This window comes from Fukomys damarensis, unplaced genomic scaffold, assembly GCF_012274545.1.
Source record: "Fukomys damarensis isolate Sample0158 unplaced genomic scaffold, DMR_v1.0_HiC HiC_scaffold_1, whole genome shotgun sequence".
NCBI classification, from domain to species: Eukaryota; Metazoa; Chordata; class Mammalia; order Rodentia; family Bathyergidae; genus Fukomys; species Fukomys damarensis.
Window position 1 is genome coordinate 61,479,558 of NW_022900913.1, and position 20,719 is coordinate 61,500,276.

A 20,719-nucleotide genomic window follows, 5' to 3' on the forward strand; every position below is an offset into this window, starting at 1 on the left:
ACCTCTGCCGGTTGCAAAGGACAGTGCTGTTGACCCAGAGACGCTAGAGATAGGGCCACCTAGGAAGGATGGGGAGAAGAGGATCCCGAAGTCGGCCAGCGCCCCCTCAGCACACCTCTTTGATAGCAGTCAGCTGCTCAGTGCCCGGAGGAAGCTCAGGAAGACAGCAGAAGGGTTGCAGAGGAGGAGAGGTAAGTTACATAGATATTCATGGGGCCACCTGCTAGTCACAGCCATGATGAAGTGGTCTTACATTTCATCCAGCGCATAATGCTTCAGGCATTAATTGATCGCAAACAGGTTTTCAAGGTCGTAGCAGAGAATTCTTAATAGCTTGCAGCAACAAATATGTACAGACATACAGGGTGCGTACCATCATGAGTTGTTAGCATATTTATGTCTTTGGATGTAGTGACATTTGACCAGTTTGGCAATGTAGAATTGTTCTGTAGAGAAAATCTGATTTTAAACCTAGTAAATAAAGTACTTATGGGGTTGGGGTGTGGCTTAGCAGTGAATTATTTGGCCTGGCGTGGGTGAGGTACATTCAGCCCCCAGAACAAGGAGCAGTGGGGACAGCAAGGGCTGGGCACTCAAGGAAGTGTCAGAAGAGCCAAGCAGCATAGTACACACTTGTAACCCCATTTTCTGGGAGGCCAAGACAGGATAACAGCAAGATTGAGCCCAACTTGAACAACATAGTGAGACCCTGTTCCAAAATTGAAAATATAAAAAGGGCTGGGGGTGCAGCTCAGTGGGAAAGCCCTGGGTTCAAGCCCTAGTACCTACCATGCATGGTAGGGTTGGTTTAAGGGTGGTAGAGAGACACTAGCAAGATCACATTTGGTCATGTGTTTGGTATTAAGTATTTCATTATGTTCTTTGTATAAAAAGGTAAAGAATGGAGAATATAGGTGCAGTTTATTGCATGTCAGATATACTTGTTATTTCCAAGAATAACAGGGATCTCCTCACCTTTAAGAAGCTTTGTTTATTCAAGACAAATTTATATAAAGCACTTTGCATATTACATTTTAATTTGAGAGAATATTCTATAAAATAATTTCTTACTACAACCTGAGTAAAATTTCAAAGCACAATCACCACACTGAGTGAATGTTCAGTTTTTCTAGATGAGATGTCTAACCTAGTCATTGTCTCTGCACATGGAAAGTCTCCCACATCATGTTAAGGCCACCTCCCAGCTCACAGTCTGCTTGCTGTTCTCCTCTGGGAAAAGGCAGGAGGATCAGCAGTGCCTGCCCTCTCATTCGCCAGGAGCTTTGAAACAAGAATAGAACAGGATCCCTTCTGCTCTGACAGCCTTCTCTCCACAGTTCCTGGTTTGTTTTGTGGCTGGTGTTTCCACATCCAGGGTTATTGTCCAAAATGCCAGTAGTCAGAGTTTGACTTTAAGCGTGATCCTAATTGTAATTGCTCTGTTTCATTTTCCAAAGTGAGCTCGCCCATGGATGAGGTGCTAGCATCCTTGAAGCGTGGTAGTTTTCACCTGAAAAAGGTTGAACAACGAACTCTGCCTCCTTTTCCTGATGAAGATGATAGTAATAATATCTTGGCACAAATAAGGAAAGGGGTCAAATTGAAGAAGGTACAGAAGGAAGTTCTGAGAGAGTCTTTCACGCTCCTGCCCGACACTGACCCACTAACACGGAGCATCCATGAAGCTCTGAGAAGAATTAAAGAAGCATCCCCTGAGTCCGAGGACGAGGAGGAGGCCTTGCCCTGCACTGACTGGGAGAACTGACAAGTAAGTGACAGAATCTCTTTGGTAGCATTCAGCAGTAACTTTTATATTGGGTGATGGAATCTTGGTATTTCTTCTTGAGTCTGAAGCCCAGTGGGTATTAAACAGCCTAACTATAGAATGAATCGTAGATTTGTAAATTTTGGTTCTTAATTCTGTAGTTTACTGAAACTAATATAACACAAAAGCACTTCTTAAGGACTATTTATATATGAATGATGTTCTTTATATTTTGCTCATTAAGAATTTCTACAGTAGAGCTATATTCCAAGTAAAGGGACAGTCTTATTCTTGCCTGAAACAAAAAAGGCCTTTTTTATCTGAAATCCTTCACTTAATGCATTTTGAGTTTGATGTCTTAGCTGCCTGCAGAGGTGTTTTCTAAAAATCAGTTTAATAAATTTACTGCACTTTCTCATTATGTGGCTTTCTAAACCTCTAAAACCACTAGTGCATCACAGTTATGCATGGTCTACATACATTCGAGGTTGTTTTTCATAAATGTAGAAGACTTGCATAAATGGTCTTGAGGCCCTGTGGATGCTATTATCTTTGCTTACGTGTGTGGCATTCCTTTTAATAAGCTAGTTATGTAAAGTGGCATGAGTTATCAAATCAGAGTGCCGAGGATTTAGCTCGGCGTTTCTGCCATCTGCCTCATAACTAACTGCAAGGTCCCAAGTTCAATCCCCGGTACAAAAAAAAAAAAGAACCAAATCAGTAGAGATACCAAATGCTATAAATGATATAGTATGTTGGACTGGTAATGATCACGATTAAAATGCAGTACTTTGTGCAGACAGGTTCTCATTCTCCACAGCATTTACCACAAAGGCAAAGACTGCAGTTCTGGAGGGAAGTAAAGCTAACTTACTGGTTCACACTGTGATTCTTAGCAGTATTTATTCTAAGAATTAACCTGGCACTTGTTAAAAATGAGAATTTCTGGCCTTGAGAGTCTTAAGAAGATACTATTGTTATGTAGGCACACAACTGGATTTTGAAAACGAACAAAACATATAAACTGTCTTTTCTTTTTTTTTTGAAAAAAAAAACAAAACAAAACTCGGGATTGAACTCAGGTTGTGCTTGCAAGGCAGGTGGCCGAACCACTGAGCTAAATCCCTGGCCCTTAAACTATGTCAGTTTCTAAACATTGATCACATTCTGAACAATATGTGGTTATATCACATGTTTCTTTTGGGTATGAGTCTATCAGGAAACGGTTCCTCTAGTACTGCTCCACTTGCCCCAACCCATCAACAGGCACACCACTTTTTTTTTTTTTTGAGACGGAGTCTTGCTGTTTAGTTCAGGGCAGTCCTCCTGCCTCGGCTTCCCGAGTGCTAGCATTACAGGTATGCACTGGCATACCAGTTTGCACCACTCTTAACACAGTTAAAATTACATTCTTCTTGATGTGTGTTACCTTTACATGGTACATGATTGAGCCAGTGTTTAGTATTTCTGTCCTGCTTTCTGTTACATATAGAAGCCCTAATTATAATCACTTACATGACCTTCCATTTTTGAATCCCAAAATGATTTGAAACTCTTTGTTTTCCATGACACTGTGCTTTGTAGAGGGGTGCACACGTTTTTTTGTGTGTTTTGTTTTTTGTTTTTTTTTTTGGTACTGGCGATTGAACTCAGGTCCTGGAGCTTGCGAGGCAGGTGGTGGAACCACTGAGCTAAATCCCCGACCCGACATGTATGTGTATGTGTATCTATTCCATATGTATATCGTTTCCCTTGTACATTTCTTGTTATCTATTGTGTTATCTCCTTCTGCTTGTAGCTTTTCAGGTTGCTGCTTAAGTCTGCACCTAAAGCTACTATTTTGGCACTGATTAATTAATTCCACGGCTGGGCCTTCACATATACCTGTACGGTATTGTTTTTTCATTACTGCTGGTCCACTGCGGCCTACACCTGGCACAGCAGCCACTCAGGCTGGCACAGCCATGTCTGTCTTCTCCCACCAGATCCTTCCAGACACACAGATATGGCAAAGCAATGGCTTCTCTTACCTGGGAGAAGCATATTTATAAGGTGTGGGAGCCCGGCCATGGCCCTCTAGGAGTTTGACATTTAAAAGGAAACTTCTTCACCTCTACACTCAAGGCATTGATACAATCTGTAACATTCTAGGACTCTGCTTGTTAAACTTGTTGCTGCATTGGAAGAAACTCAAGGAGACAGACATAGATCTGATGTTCTTTCCAAAGAGTTAGAAAATTCGGTCTTTGCATAAAAGATACAAATAGTTGCTTGGTGCTTCCTGTTGATGTGAACCTATAAAAGGAGCTGTTTCTGTGAAATAATAAATCAGACTTCTCTTGGTCTCCACTCAGGCTTCAGTGTTCTTTCCTTTCTCAATCCTCACTCCCCAACTCAGGTATGTTAGTGTTGTGATGGCTGGACCGCCACAATGGTTAGTGTTAGTCACAAATATTAAGCACAGTATATATAGGGTTATATCACTTTATAAGCTGCTTAAAATTTTGTTGGAAGGTGTATGAGGGGTGCTCTTAATGGCTGACATGTGTTGTAATAGTGTATAAGGTCAGGGGCCTGCAAATTCAGTTAAAGACCAAGTGAACCACAGAATACTGTAGTTATACCCAGCTAACTCAAGAGAGTGGTGGATCACTGCTTTGTGATTAGAGAATAACTGTCAGAGGCTCTTAACTTTTAGCTGTAGTTGTACTTCAGTTCTTGAAGAGTTTAAACTTTATGTGCTTTTAGGCATTGTGGAATCTTTTGAAGTGAAGAGTGAGGGTCCGGGCTGGGGGACTCCTGATTGAAGCTTTCCAACACTACAGAAAAGCAGACCAGGGAACAGCAGGCCCTGCTCTCCTTTCCCAGAGACAGACAGTTAACAGTGCTCTGCTGGGGAATTTTTAAACATGACGAGATGCATTTATTTATTGAGACTTTAAAATTTTTCCACTTTGATTCCTGTGGGGCTTTTCTTAAAATTGTTAAACTAATAATGCTGTGCATTAGAAATACAATGTGAGTCACATATGCCATTTAGAATGTAATAATCTAAAGAAGCAAGAAAGGAACATATTAATACTTTACTTGACTTAGTAAAGCTAAAATAGTACCTTTTAACATGTAACCAGCATAAATATTTGTGTGCTGTTGTGTGTTTCTTCCTGTCTTGGTCACATGTCCGTCTTGTGAGTGGAGGCTGGGGCCTCACACAGTCAGCAGTAGCTCTGACTCCAAGCAACATTCCAGCCCACCCAGCTTTGGGAGTAGTCAAATCTTCAAACACAGGTCTGCTTCTAAGTGTAGTCCTTACTTTATATTTACTAGGAGCACTTTTCAGTTTGGATGTATTTCATGGTTAAAGTGACATGTGCTACCAAAACAAGACTTTATTCCTTGGAAAAATATTTTATGTCGTTTTAAATGTTAAATTTCAAATTTAAAAATGTAATCTCTCATTCACACCACATTTGAAGTGCTCAATAGTCTATTCAAGTGTATGTCAGTTTCTGTCAGATAGGTAGGTCTTTTATGTGTGTGTTCCAGTGCATGGGTAAGCTCACATATCCTAACACAATAAAAAAAAATCCTGATGGGCCAGGGATTTAGCTCAGTGGTGCTGCTGCCTGCCTTGCAAGCATGAAGTCCTGAGTTGGATCCCTAGTATCCTCCCCCACAAAAAATTTCTGATAAATCAGTCTTGCTATGTAGTTCAGGCTGGCCTCAAACTCACTATGTCACCTAGGTTAGGCTTGAACTTGCAGCAACCTTTTCCCTCAGCCTCCCGAGTACTGGGATTATAGGTGCATGCTACTAGGTTTGACTTAAAGTACTGATTTAAAGACTTTTTTTTTCCCTGCCCCCAAAATAACCTTGAAACAAAAACACGCCAGGTGGGGTAGCACACATCTGTAATCCCAGCACTCAGGAGGCTAGGGCAGTAGGAACACCACAAGATCAAGGCCATCCTAGGTTAGTGAGTTCGAGGCCAGCCTGAAACTGCATAGCAAGCCCAGTTTTTTCTTTAGTTTTTTTTAAAAAAAACACTTGCTTTGCAAGCACAAGGTCCTGAGTTTGATCCCCAGTTACAAAACAGAACAAAAGTCTCTATTGAATTTTTAAAATATCATTTAATAGTTCTTACCCTGCTGGCAGGATATGAAATGCATATTTTTATTACTCAATAAGTTTTAACACAATGTTAGGAAAAAGGAATGAAAATGAATGTGACAGCTTTAAAATATGTATTGAAGTTTTTAAAAAATTTTTATTGCTTAAAGAATACAAACATCTTTTTTAAAAAGGGTCTCCTGTATAACATACAGTATAAATGGGCATTTAAAGGAATATCCCAGCGTTTGCCCTGGATGCTGCAAGGGTAGGGGGGCACATACAGATGCACTGTCTTTAAAAAGGGGCATCTTTTTTAAAAAAAGTATACTGTATTATTTTGTTTCAGACAAGTGACTTGAGAGAAGAAAAATTTCCACAGATGAAGATTGGTTCTGATTCTTTTGGATAATAGTTTAAACAATTTGACCCAAAGTTGGATTCCACTAGATCCCAAGTGTGTTGACTCAAGAGGTGAGAAAACAGAAATGAAGCACAACTGGCAGTTCCTTTTCAGTCATTACAACAGAGTATCTAGCATGACTTTCAGATGCGCAGTGTTCCTGACTGTGGTGAAGAACAGGCCTTCTCTTCCCACCCACCTAGCAGATCCTTGTGGTGACCATTTAAGCTCGGGGTCATGATGAACCAGATGAGCACTGAGTTTACTGAGTCTGCTGTGAGCTGTTTGGGGACCACTTTGCGATCACCTTTGAGTACACTGAAAGACACCTGCTGAAAATGCAGAGCTTCTTCTAGGTTAGCTATAGAAGTAGTGCACACTGTGGAGAAGAGTTGTTGGGGGATGCTAGAGGTCAGAAAGTAAATGCAAATCAAATGGAAATGCACTCAAAACTTTCACGTTCCTCTTCTCCAAAAGAATTTTCGTAAAGATGCTCACCATCTGAAAAGCCAATGGAATACGCTTATTAATGTGTGTACCACGATGTTTAACAAGGCATATTTTTAGAAGGCCACACAATCTTATACTTTGTAAGGGTTTGAAGTTTAAATTTCCATGCTTTTAAATAGCTTTTCATAATTCCGAATTTATAATAGTTTGAATTTTATGTGTCCTTGTTTATGAGAAGCAATACTTCATGATTTGATAATATTTGAAATTATTTTTAGTCTTTATTTGAACTATTGCTTGAGGACTGTAACTCATGACTTTCCTATTGAGAATCAAAAATCAGGATTCAGTAATAGGGACACAGATCTTAACTGTTTTTTTAAATCATGCACCACTTCGAAGTTTTTATTTTGCTCTACAGTAAGTGTGCTCCACAAAGATACAGAAATGCTTCTTTGGCTGCATTTCATGTTCTCTGAATGTTTGAATGGAACTTTGGAGAAACTTATTGATGTCACAGAATTGTAAACATACACACATAGCTCTAGGTTTGCTGTAAGGAATTCTGAAGGATCCATCTGTGTGAATGTAGTCATCATGGATTGTCAGCAGGATTACCGTGGGCTTGCTTGAAGGTACATATGTTGTAATTGATGGCATTTTTATAGAGTATAATTCTGCACCAGATGGGTCTTGGCCTTTATATGGGGGAGTTAGGATTCAAGTGTCAAGAGAATTTTATTATTGGGCCAGGGATTTTGCTCAGTGGTTCCGCTGCCTGCCCCATAAGTGTAAGGACCTGAGTTCGATCTCCGGTACCAAAATAAAAAACAGAAAAAAATAATTTTATTATTATCTTAGAAGGCAAAACCCTGGCCTGACCTCAGAAAGCAAAACTAAAGTCAAAGTTCCTTACTGTATGTGAGTTGTGTTTCTTGGAGAACAGATGCTCACATTCTTGTCATTTTGGATGTTATTTTCTTTAAAATAGTCGTGGTGAAATATTCTGACAGGTTATATAAGACAGTCTTTCTGCTTAAATGTCAGTCACATAGGTGCTTCCTGCATAGCATTCCATGATACATTAATTTTAGTCCCAGCATAATTCATACATTTCTTCTGGGAAGATTAGAAATATAAATCTTTTGTTGTTGTTATGTTTTTTTGAGACTGGATCTCACTATGTAGTTCTGGCTGGCCTTGAACTCACTACATAGTCCAGGTTGGCCTCAAACTTGTTGTGATCCTCTTGTCTCAGCCTCCCCAGTGCTGGGATTATGGGTGTGCACCCAGCCAGAAATACAAATCTAATACACAAACTTTTCCCCAAGATGGGAGGGTAAGTGGGTATCCTTTATAACTTCAGTAAAGCATTAAAGCATGGTTTTTAACCCAAAGAACCATTTCTTAGAAGGTAATATATGTGGAGAATTTTAAAGTTAAATTATCAATTTTATGCATTCCGTTTTGCATAAATTAATGTATCCAGATTTTTGGATGCCTGTTCATAATCCAAGTTTTATTCATTCATTTCAACTTTAGAAGAAAATACAGAATTAACAAAAAACTCTGGAACCTTCATGTGTTTAAAGAAAATTGCTACTATTTATTATCCTGGGATTTCATATAAAACAGGCACGCAGATCCTGTGTTCAGTCCTCCCATGCTAGCAGACACCAGAGGTGTGCAAGACACTGTCAGCCCTCAGAGAGTGGCAAGAGGGTTCCTCCCTCACTGCAGTGCAGATGTCAGCTATACTACAGGGAGACCTTCTTCAGCATGCCCACCTCCCTGCCTTGTGATCCAGTTTTTTTTGGGCTGCGGTGTACTGTCCTAACCCCTAAGCGCAAAGTCCAGAGCTTAGTCCCCAGCACTTGGTGTGTGGGAGGGGGATCCAAGTTCCTAGTTCCACAAAATTATGGATTATGGTAGGACATGGCTTTAGAATTATTCACAAGTTACATTAAAATTTGTAATGCCTAAGGCCCACTGGTCTGTCAAGATAAGATTACTAGTTGAACCTTAATATGGATTTTTAAAGCCGCTTTAGAACCACACAAAACCTGTGTGAGAGTGTTTAAATTGCCCCACTCCCCACCCCCGGGAGGATCTTTGGCTTTAATGTTAAATTTGTATAGTTTTGGTTTCATGGTACTTACAGACTAGCAGGTTTCCATTTCCAGACTTGCCTGTACTTTTTTTTAATGGTTCAGAATATTTGACCATTATGTTTATGTTAAGGTATCATTTATATATCCACAGAGAGCTGCTTGCTTTTGCTGAGTCAACTTAGAAATTAATTTACCATCTGGTCTTGATTGCAATGTATATAAAATGGAAAAACAAGTACATTATGACTTGAGGGTGTTTTGAGGTTAATGTTATTGCTCACTTGAATGTCAATTTAAAATAGTCCTCCACCACTGCAACTGAATGTTTGTCTGTATAAGCAACAGCATGGGTAGAAAAAGGCCCCACTTGGTGTACAGCCCAGGTTGTCTGTCATACAGTAGAGCGAGGAATTGCTTAGCCAGTGAGGATTTTCAAGGATGGACAATTGTTTGAAGTATAGTTACAGGCTTAATGAGTTTCTGCGCAGCATAAAAACAATTCTTTGGTTCTTCACTGTGGAACTGAAACATTCTGTAAAATGCAATTTTATGGGTCCCAGTAGGTGCAGTTATGAGCAAAGTGTGGTATTTCCATGGAAGAAATGCAGAGCCTTCCCCATTACAAGAGTACTGACATTTCCTCTCTGTTTGGGTTGGGTAGATCCTTGTTTCTATGAAGTTGACCTAGGATTTGGTACCACATAGCGCAGCCACACTGTATCATAAAAATGTGTTAAATGGTAAAGCATACTTCAGCCATTGTAGACACAAGAATTACAACTCTTGAATCAGGAACACAAACAGGCAGCATCCTTTCTATATGAAATGGGATCAGTATACAATTAATACACTTAATTTTATACATTCCCTGCGACCAGTTTCAAATTACATTTACTGAATGTGTTTGTATTAATTTAAATCAATGCTTTTAGCCTAAAGAAAGTCTTTTTTTTTTTTAATAAACACATAGGTTTTCGGCTTTATTATCTAAGTATTATGCACTTAACACCAGATACCAACCTGTAAAGTAGTACTATTGGGTCCTTTACTGGACCTGTCAGGGAGTTGAAATTTCTTACACTTTATCAGATTATTTGTTTAAAAAAGAAAAGAAAAAGAAATAAAAAACCAAACAACTGTAAAACATTTCAGAATACTGCAGACACCTTGTTAAAATGCAACCATTTGATAATGAAAGCAGAGACCTTTAGTTGCACTGAATATAAATATAAAGTGAATTGTAAACATTTTATTTCCCATTTACTGCTTAGCACAGAAAAAGAGCTATGCTTAGTGTTAGACTGAAAAAGCAGACTCACTTCAGATGGGGGCAAGAGGCAGAAGCACCTTAGCGTGAGCACTGTGCGTACTACGCAGGCTGCTGAGCAGCAAGGGAGGCGCTTTGATCCCTTCAGAGCACGTTAAGAGGAACTGCCTAATTGCTTTGTAAAATGAAGCAAGTGGTATTTTTTATTCTATAAAAAGTGTAACTTAAAAAGATTTTCCTGAAAAATGAGTTTATATTGTTGCCTAAACTATCATGTTTGTAAGCAGAGTTTTTTAAAGGTGGGGAAGAGGACTGTGTGTGTGTACACATTAAATGTTTGCCCATTTAATTATTTCAAGGATGCATTTATTCTAAAATTTTCTGTTTTTCCCAGTGACATTTGCATTTGTAGGATGTAATTCCAAATGTATACCTGTTTCCCTACTTCTGCAAACAATTACTATGCCACTGTAAAGGTGCATGTATGGAAAATACCTCTAAGATTGACCTATTAAAGAATTTATGGACATTAAATCACACTGAATCTCAAAGAAGTCATGTTTTGAGAGTTAGGGGAGGTTTGTTTTTGGGAGTTTTTGAAGATTAATTTACAACAAACTGACTCAGTTGGGGTGCTTGGGTGCACCGGAAAAATGAAAAGCGATGTTTAGTTGTAAAAACATATGGTGTTGGGTTAGAGTTCAGTTTTAACTGGGGCATTTTTTTTTAAAACTTGCATGTTGTATGGTTAACTATCAAAGAATGTACCTAGTTGTTCCAGCTTTCCCCAGCACTCATTACTTTTAAGAAGCCTCCACAATCACAAGGTGGCATATTCGAGATGGGTAGACAGTGCAACCCAGTGACCTCTGGTTTCTGTGGCTTTGTCAAAACCCCACTGGCTTGTGGGATTTCTCACTGTGCTGTGTGTCTTGCCAAACATGGAGCCCAGATATAGTTCAAGAAAAGTCAAAGGCCACAGGTCATTTTGCATGAATAAAGTCCCTTACAGCTAACAAAACTGACATGTTTCTAGCCATTCTGGGTACACGGAAATTATGCTGGCAAACTGATTCACCATTTTTAGCTTTGTGCAATATTATAAAGGTAGAAACACTAGCACATTGTGCTTGGCTTTATCGATGGCTTTCTCACCATGACATTAAATGGACAGTGTGCATAGTGGATTGTAAAGGCATTTTCTGCAGATTTTACAAGAAATAGGCTCAATTAACATTCTGAAGTATTAAAAGTACAAAGAAAACACTAAGCAAGCATTTATAGCAATACTAGGACATCTACAATAATTGTTTTGACTGTTGCCTTTTGCTCATTAGTGCAAATTTTCTTCATTGTTATTACCGCTTTGTATTTGTTTTTTAGACTCATGACTTCAGAGTTAAGTACTTGTACACCAAGTATTGCAATCACTTTTCTCTTATTATACATGCAATGTAATAACATACGGTTTTGGTGCTTAACAATATTCCTTTTGTTCTTTAATAAAGGATATTTATTTGAATTAACCTGGTTGTGCTTGTTTAAAATAGCATTATTGGTAGATATTCTAAGTAGCAGGCTCACAGCAGCTCTTGCTCTTTTGTAACAGTGTGGGACAGGACCCAGGGATTGTCACCCCTGTATTTTGCCTCTTCCTTAGCACTGTTTTTTACTAAGTATTTTAATGGAAGCTTTATTTGTGTTATTAACATCCTCATTCATTGTTGTTTGTGTAAATATCCACAAAGCTTGAAAATGCCAATTTCCAAAATCGGGAGATTTTTAAATACAGTAAAATTTTGGTTTGTGAGCACAATTCATTCTGGAAACATGCTTGTCATACAAAACACTTGTCTATCAAGGCAAATTTCCTGATTTGTTCCACAATCTAGACATAGTCATATAAAAATGACTGCAATACTGTAAAATGATAATACAGAAAATACAAAATACAGAGAAAGAAACTACCCTGCATTTAAATTGAAAACCTTTGTAGCTGGTGTGAGGGAGATAGAAAAGGAGGGTCACTGTATAAGATGACTTTATGTTTAACTATCAAATAATGTAACTACTTATTCCAGCTTTCCCCAGCACTCATTTTTAAGAAGCTTCCACAATCACAAAGAATTTTCAAGATGGGTAGACTGTGCAACCCAGTAACCTCTGGTTTCTGCACCTTGTGTCAAAACCCCACTGGCTCATGGGATTTCTCAATCACTAAAGGAAATCACGGCTGTCTACTGGCTCAGTGGAATCTTTTCATGAAACTTTAACGAGCTATCCAATGACACTTGCTTTTGTCTCTGAGGATTTTGGAGAAACGTGACACTGCATTGTTGTTAAACAGACAACAGACAACACACTGCTGTAGCCTTATTCAGGTGGTGCTTTCATACAAAACTTTTCACTATTTCCCATGTTTTACACATCTTCCTAATCTCACTTGAAATGGATTTCTCTGCCTTTTTCTTCACCTCTTCTGCAGATGAGATCTCCATAACCTCTTGCTGTTGGCACATGATCATCCACAATCCTACAGTGAGAAGAAAAACCATTGGTTCAGTTGTGGCCATGTGACATGAAGTGTCACATACTACTTGTATTACAAGACATCACTCATCAAGTTAAAATTTATTAGAAATGTTTGCTCATCTTGCAGAATGGGTTACAACCCAAAGTTTTAATTTACAATACTTTCAGTAGTCAATTTATGATTATCTAAATTGAGGGAGACCATGACATTCACACACGAAACTGACTGGATCTCAGCAGACACTGGCCATATCAGAATAAAACTAAGACAGCCGGGTGTGGTGGTGCACACCTGTAATCCCAGCACTCCGGGAGCCTGAGGCAGGAGGATTGCTGTGAGTTCGAGACCAGCTTGGGCTACTACAGAGTGAGTTCCAGGTCAGTCTCAACTACATAGTGAGACCCTGTCTCAAAAAACAAAACAAAAAGAACAACTCAGAAGCTTCTAGATGGACCATGTGATTAATTCTACCCAATGAAACAAACAGCAGTAATGTGGGTTTCTGCCTGAGACAGGTAAGCCTATGAAAATTAATCTTATTTCTGCCTCTGTGTGGAACTGGGGATTGAACCCAGGACCTTCCAGAAAGCTCTAATATGCTTCCTAGCAGTGACTGACTCACTGCTCTGGAGATGTATTTGCAAGCCAGCTTCATTTCAAGAATGTTCTCTGTACAAAATACCTGGTATTTCAACGGCCACCAAGGAGAAACTATGAAGAGTAAAAGGCACAGTACTGACCAAAAAAAACTTCCTAGTCACCAAGAATGGTCCATCTTAAACAAATACTTTTATTCTAATTTCACAAATGCAAATGAGAATGGAACTTGAACGTGGTCATTTCCACCACACATACGCTTTCAGAATTGCTGCTGAGCACTATGGTAATCCTAAAGCTTCTGGCTGATGCAATGGGGCCCAGCCCCTGCCTCACCACAGGTCAGAGCTAATGCCTCTCAGGGAGAATCCAACCCCAAGGTTGGGTTTAGAAAGAATGGATTTAGGGTCCAGGCTTAGGCTGGTACAGACCTCGGGTACTTACTCAGTATGTCCTGGGACCTGGACTGAAGCATGGAGGCTCCAGGAGGAGAGGTCTTGGCCCGGCTCTGGCTGTGTGAGCACAGACACTCACTTTGTTTCTGTCTGAATCTCCTTCTCCGAGACCTAAGTGGACAGAAACGTCTCACATTCCCTCTGGGACTCCTATCCTGTGACTCTGAGACACACCACATAAAACAGGCCATTCCAGTGGTCAGTGAGACAAGAATGTGCTGTATGGCCTTCTAGTTTCTGAAAAACAAAACTGAATGGAATCTATGTGAGGCCACCCCACTTCAGGCAGAGTAACAGATAACCCAGGTCTTGGGCTGGGCACACTGAAAATACCAGTGCTCCTACTGCCATCACCAGCTCCTCTCCAGGCTCAGAGGGCTCTTGGGGATTCACATGAGAGGCCTCCAGTCCAGGACCTCAATGAGTCTCCGAGGAAGTGCTCTGTTCTAGGGGCTTCATGCCAAACCATAAAGCTAGTTCTTTTCCTATAGACTCACAAAGTAAGTACTTAGAGGGCTGGGGATTTAGTTCAGTGGTGCCTGTCTCGCAAGCAGAAGGTCCCAAGTTTGATCCCTGGTACCAAAAAAGAAAAAAAGTAGGTAATTTAGAGGGTTGGGGTTGTCATTCAGTGGTAGAGGGCTTGGCTAGTATGCAGGAGACCCTGTGGTAGACCTTGAGGATACAACTTGATAAGATGGGACAGTCCTACACACCAGGGAGGAAACTCATCAGTGACACACAAAGCCTCCGACACAAAGAGGACCCTTCTGTGTGAACCTTTGGGGCTGCTTTCACTCAGTACAAGGAGATTCAAAGTGTGATGTCCTTTTTTATTGCTAAACAGTAAACCATTGTTTTTTGTGTATTTATTCATCCCTTAGTGGGGTGAATTAAGATTCACATGCAAGTCTTCATGTGGACATATATTTTTATTTTTCTTGAGTGAGTAGCTCCAAGTAGAATGGCTAGTTCACCTGGCCGACCTATTTAAAGACGGCTCACCTGTTTGAGACTGCTGGGCACATCTTTACCCTCAAAGAGAGAAACCTCAGTATCTCTATGGAGCCATTGTGTTAACTCTCTCTCCTCCTAATCTTTGAAATTGTAGGGATGGAAAAGAGGTTGTAACAGGTTATAGATCATTTATTTCCCTCATTTCCAGAGAAGGAAACTAGAGTCGGGAGGGGAAGGCACCTGCCCAAAACACTCAACAGGCTGTGTCAGGAATGGTGGCAGGCCACACAAGGAGGAACCTGCAGGATAAATACATGTGTGTGTATGGAAGGACCTGTGCCAGGGAATGCTTTGTGCTCATGGTACAATGCTCTGGCCATAAATGCTGTCACAAGTGGTAGTGACCCTGGTCATTTATATCGATGAAACGTCTTCACCTACAACCTGCTAGGAAAAAAGTAGTTTGTAGCCTTTGCTCTGCCAGGAGCCCAAATGCCCCAGAATGTTACTGACCTGTGGAGAGACCTCCCTTCTCCCCAAGGCCAGCACTGTTCACTTCAGGCTGGGCCAGAAAAGGAGCAAGCCCAGTGTCTGCTCTGGGGCCACTCACACATTATGGAATGTGGAACTGCTAGGACTGAGCTCCAAATTCATTCAAGTGGCTTCTGTGGAAATAATCTGTTCCCTTTGTGTTTTAATTTGCAATAAAAAATGAAAAACCTGTAGTTGACCACATCTTTTCTTATTCCAAAACACAAGCCTCAAAAATTCTAATTAATCAGATCTAGCCCAGGCATAGTGGCACGTATCTGTAATTTCAGAACTGGGGAGGCTGAGGCAGGCAGATTGCCATGAGTGCAAGGCCAGCCTAGGCTACATAGTGTGACCCTATCTCAAAAAAACTACAAAAAAAGAAATCTAATTAGAATGGAAATTCTAGTTAAAACTACTTCTATCCACATTCTTTTGTGAATGCTACGCAGAGCTCTTGGAGGACTATCTGTAAGGTCATCATTAGAAATGATAGGTAACCTCTTTTTAATGCATGACATCTGAAGCTGGAGATGGCAATATTGATTACACCCAAAGCAGTCTGCAAGCAGTTCAGGCTGTAAAGAGTTAACCCCACAATCGGCTTGTTTATGGAAGTGAATCCAAACAAAACCTACAAGCTGAGGTCTGAGTAACTTGGACTGAAATTCCATTCCCACAACTAAAACCTTCTTACTAGAAGGACAATATTCTAATTACAACCATATACTTTGTCTATTCCTAATTTGAGAATATTTTGTCTTGTCTTTTATGAGCCTTGCTACATTAATTTCCATAGAAACCACACGACTGCACATCCTCACACGTAGTTCTGCCTTTGCAAAAGCTTGCTTTTACTCCAAATGATTACTAGTATGAGACTGCAACCTACTGCAAAGGTTTCTAGTAACATTTCAGGGGTTTCCAGTATTTTAAGCATTACAGTCAGGTGAGTTGGAAAATAAATATTTTGAGGAAAAAAAAACATGACCTCAATAACGTTCACTTTCATTCCTCTGAGGAAAAACAGGAGTGCGAGGTTGGGAACATGGCTCAGTGGTAGAGCACTTGCCTTGCATGTGCCAGGTCGTGGGTTTCACCCCCCAGCACAGCAAAAATAAAACCCAACAGGGCCAGGGATTTAGCTCAATGGTACCATGTCTGCCTCACAAGTGCAAGGTTCTGTCTGAGTTTGATCCCTAGTACAAAAAACAAAACAACAAACCATTAGGAGAATGTGTGATATGAAAAGAATGGTTTGGCTAATTCTTGGAATAACTCAACCAAGTGAAAAGAATGGGAATGAAATTAAAACTTGTGGCTCTGCTGTCTGGTAGGGGACGGTGAGCACTGTGAGGGCCTGGCCCACCAGCTGCTGACCAGGTCCTGGGCAGCTGAGGCAGAGGAGGGTGGCATGTTGTGTGCCCTTTGTTCTTTGAGGAGGTGGCACCCTGGGGTCTCTGGGAGAAATTGGTCTCAACAGTGTCTCTCACTAGCTCAGCCTTAACCAGGGGGAAGCCTCGTCTCTGGTTAGTGATGCAAAAGCAGACTCTGGCCTCTGTGCACGCTGCCCGAGAGCATCAAAACTGCACACCAGACAACAGGGCAGAGGGTGGTCATCCACAGTGATGAGCTCTTGCTTATGGTTTCTGAATAAAGCAAGAAGCTTGTGATCAGCTCTGACACTGGATGTAGACTAATGACTTGTGAGTGGCTACACTTCCAACCAGAATAATCTCAATGAAGCAGTTAAGAGGCCATAGAAGAGGGACGACATCACTGCACTTGGGTTTATCTTGCTTCTTTAAATGCCTTAAACATCATGCAATTGAATGGGGGAATTTCTGCTATTGATGTTGATATTCAGACAAACTCTGGGAAAAACTTTATCGAATTATTCCACAAAATAAACTGTAATTAATAAGTGAAGGCAGAGCCAGGCATGGTGGCGCACACCTGTAATCCCAGCACTTGGGAGGCTGAGGCAGGAGGATCACTGTGAGTTCGAGACCAGTCTGGGCTACACAGTGAGTTTCAGATCAGTCTCACTACATGGTGAGACCCTGTCTCAAAAAAAAAAAGTGAAGACAGAAGTTATAGGCCAACAGATGTATTTAGAAATAGCTTTTTAAAAAATAAAGTTATGATATCCTATTGTTTTTAATTAGCTATTTGCATTGGGCTAAATTTTAAAGAATTTGGAATAGCTTATAATAAAAGATAGGTACCATCAGAACCATATATAAGAGTTGTTGATCAGAAAGGAGCATGTTGGGGATTTAGCTCAGTGGTTCTGCCACCTGCCTCGCAAGCACAAGGTCCTGAGTTCAATCCCCAGTACAAAAAAAAAAAAAAAAAGAAAGAAATAGGAGCAGGAAAAAAGTAAACCAAGTCCAAGAGAAAGAAAAAACTGTAATTAAAACCAATGAGGAGCACTATGGTAACAGAGCCCCAAGCCTGGTCTTGGGCTTCCGAGCAGCCAGGGTGAGGAGGGAAGGATGACATCCCCACTGCCTGGATGGGAGCAGCACAGGCTGAGGAAGACCCCTAACCTGGCCTGAGCCTGGAAGGTAACCTGAGCTACAGACCTTATCTCAAAAGAGAAAGGGTAATACAGTGACAAGGATCCCAAGGGCGTGACAATGAAACACGCAGGACCCACGTGTGTGACCATGAGATGGCGAGGCTGCACCTGTCACCTCCACCCAGGCCCCGACAGGCAGAGTCCTGGCATCACCACACAATCAGAGAGTGGCTCAGGTTTGGATATGGGGTTCATGATTTCTGAATTAAGAAAAGATTTCACAAAGAATTGCAGTTTGAACCCTGAACTTCTGATAGCCGAATGATATTCATGTAGTATAAAATGATAATTAATTTGATCATGCAAGGCCTCTTTCCCAATCTTCTTAGGGTCACACTGCTGCTTCTCCACAGACTCATATCTCTCCTTCTTCGCTACCCACCATGCCCACTGGGCAGTTGCTGGGGCTCCTACTCACTTCTTGTCACTGTCTTATGGATTCCTTCTGCTTTCCACCAGTGACTCACGAATTTATTTCTCCAGTTTGTCCTTGGCCTAGGCTTCAGATCTGGACTCCTGGAGAAGCCTTCAGACCCCACTCAGCCAGCCCAGCAGCCTGGAAACCCCACCAGCCACCACATCCTACGGGGCAGGGACACTTTCTCAGGCCCCAACTCAGGATGCAAAGAATGTAATCTTGTTCTTCTACATTTTATTCTAAAATACATTATTCTGCCAGGTAGAGGAAGCATGGCTTTTGTCAACTTGAGACAAACTCATCCAGGGCAGAGCTCCTCTGGCAGACCTCCTGGGGTCCCCTCCACCTTCCGTGTCCATGTGTGGGTTGCTGGGAGGCGTCTGGCTCTGCCTGGACTGGGCCCTTCCTCTTCAGCACACACTGAGATGTCCAGTCTGGTCCTGGCTTTACCCAGGTGACCCATTCAGACACGCAACTGGCCACCTCCTTCCACCTGTGGCTTGGCTGGGCAGGGACTCCCTGGTGCTCCCTGTGTCATATGAGGGGTTTGCCCTGGCTGCAGGGACCTCTAGGTCAGACTGCACCCTAAGCCATGCTGTCCCCAGGTCTTCCTGCCTGGCCCTGAGGACTCGCTCCTCATCCCCCCAGGTGATGGCTCCTGCTGTCCCTTTCCACATCTTGCTCATAAGTGGGCTGTCACTTCAAACATCTCTGTTGAGGTAGGAAACTAAGAAGTAGAGTTGCCCTTGTCATTACCACAACCCAATCCTAATGGCCAAGGGACAGCAACATTTGTGATGCTGCCTAATTTGGGGAAGGGGGAGAGAGAAAGGAACAGCACATAGTAGGAAAGTAGATTCTAAAAATTCAAACTGTTTGCCCATCACAGACCTCTTGAACATTGCTCATATTTATTTCAGCTGTTCTCTCTCCCTCTCCCTACCCCCACTTTCTCTCTCTGGTTTGTTTTTGAGACAGGGTCTCTCTATGCAGCCTAGGCTGGCCTCAAACACAGTGATTCTCCTGCCTCAGCCTCCCAAGGGCTGGGAGCACAGGCATGCAACACCACCCTGGCTAGTTCAGCTGTTCTTCATAATTTCCAGGTTTCTTTTATCTGAATTGCTATACTTTTTAAAAAAAGTGTCTTCCCAAATCTGGTCTCACATTGCCTTTAAGTCATTCTTGGTTTTGTAGTCAGTGACCCAGTCAGTCTAGCTGTTACTCTCAGTCTTGGTGGCTCTGGCCTGTCCCAGGTACAGCAGGACTCTGAGCACAACACAGCCCCCAGCAGAGAATCCACCCCTTCATCTGCTCTCTTCCCCAGACTGGGTCGCAGATGTACAAGAGTTTGGATGTGTGGCCAGGATCCTGCAATTGAACTCTCACAGTGGACACTGCCTCGCTGCTCACCTCCCGGCCCACACAATCTTCCTGTGTGCACCCAGCTGTGTTGTGGGACTGCAGGAGTGCAGGAGAGGGGTGCTCATCGGAGGAGATGCCAACCATCAGGCAACCAGAGGCTCCAAACAAGGAGGCACTGTCCGGATGTACCAGTTTTAAGCCATTTCTCTAGTTTTTCTTTCTGCTTTGTCTTGCTTCTTCCTTACTTTGAAGACTATAAAGTGCAGCAGTGTGGGGTGTGAACTGTCCAACATCCTCCTCATGGTGTCCAGCATGCTCAGCTGGTCAGATGGTGACACTGTATAACAGCTGTTGGACCAAGTCACTAAGCACAGGTCACAATTTATACATGGAAGTCAGGTGTGGTGGCGCATACCTGTAATCCCAACATTTGGGAGGCTGAGGCAGGAAGGATCACTGTGAATCTGAGGCCAGCCTGGGCTACACAGCAAGACCCTGTCTCAAAAAATCCAACCAACCAAACAAAATTTCTACATTATGTCCTCTGTTCTACAACAGGAAGCATGTTCAGTCAGACAACATGTTTACCGAACAAGACTATGTCAAAAGCATGGTGCCAGATGTTGCTTGTTAAGAAAGTTTCCGCAAGGCTAGATGAAACTTTTCAGTATTTGTTTTCAAGAACATTTATTCATCCAGAGTTTGTTCTCCCCAATGATTAAGGGGACAGAGAAGCATTGAGACATTTTAGAAAATGGTTACTAATATCTTGAATATTCCTAGCACTTAACAAGTAACCTCAGGTTGGGGAGAAGCGAGTAAGTAAAAAAGGAAAGAAAAAACCATGGAAATATTTAAATTATAATATAGCCACAAAGTGGTACATTCTGGAATTAAAAGGAATAAGAGACAGACCTGCACTGCCAACTCGGATAGAACTTTCAAACAGCTTAAGTATGAAAAGAAAACTGCAGAACAAAACATACCGTATAATTTAAATTATGCCCCCAACTAAGTGTTTAGATACATGCCTACAAATATATAAAATGCTTCCTTTACCTGTATTAGTAAAAACATGTACGAGAAAAAAGTACATTAAACTTTTTTCCTTAAAAAAAAAAAAAAGAGAAGTAGGAAGAGAAAAATTCATAACACCACTGTGAGATGGATCCCATTCCC

At 41.4% G+C, this 20,719-nt stretch overlaps 2 protein-coding genes across 3 annotated transcripts in view; one reads left to right on the forward strand and one right to left on the reverse strand.

The window, feature by feature from the left end:
• Positions 1–7,907, forward strand: part of Jmy (junction mediating and regulatory protein, p53 cofactor) — a gene marked incomplete at its 5' end in the record, with an annotated part of 92,296 nt that extends 84,389 nt beyond the window's left edge. The window contains 3 exons of the mRNA XM_033761565.1: positions 1–191; positions 1,458–1,768; positions 6,225–7,907. The exon at positions 1–191 is cut by the window's left edge and continues 36 nt beyond it. Of these exons, the coding sequence (XP_033617456.1) occupies positions 1–191; positions 1,458–1,765 (499 nt within the window). The remainder of the gene's footprint in view (positions 192–1,457; positions 1,769–6,224) is intronic.
• Positions 7,908–8,535: 628 nt separating this feature from the next.
• The window catches only part of Homer1 (homer scaffold protein 1), a 128,062-nt gene continuing 115,878 nt past the window's right edge, over positions 8,536–20,719 (reverse strand). The window contains exons 10-11 of one of the 2 annotated variants that reach the window (XM_010604109.2): positions 13,681–13,802; positions 12,561–12,639 (exon numbers count right to left, since the gene is read on the reverse strand). In XM_010604109.2, the coding sequence (XP_010602411.1) occupies positions 13,681–13,802 (122 nt within the window). In that variant the 3' untranslated portion in view covers positions 12,561–12,639. Of the gene's footprint in view, positions 12,640–13,680; positions 13,803–20,719 lie in introns of both variants that reach the window. The other variant, XM_010604107.3, reaches the window with a different exon arrangement.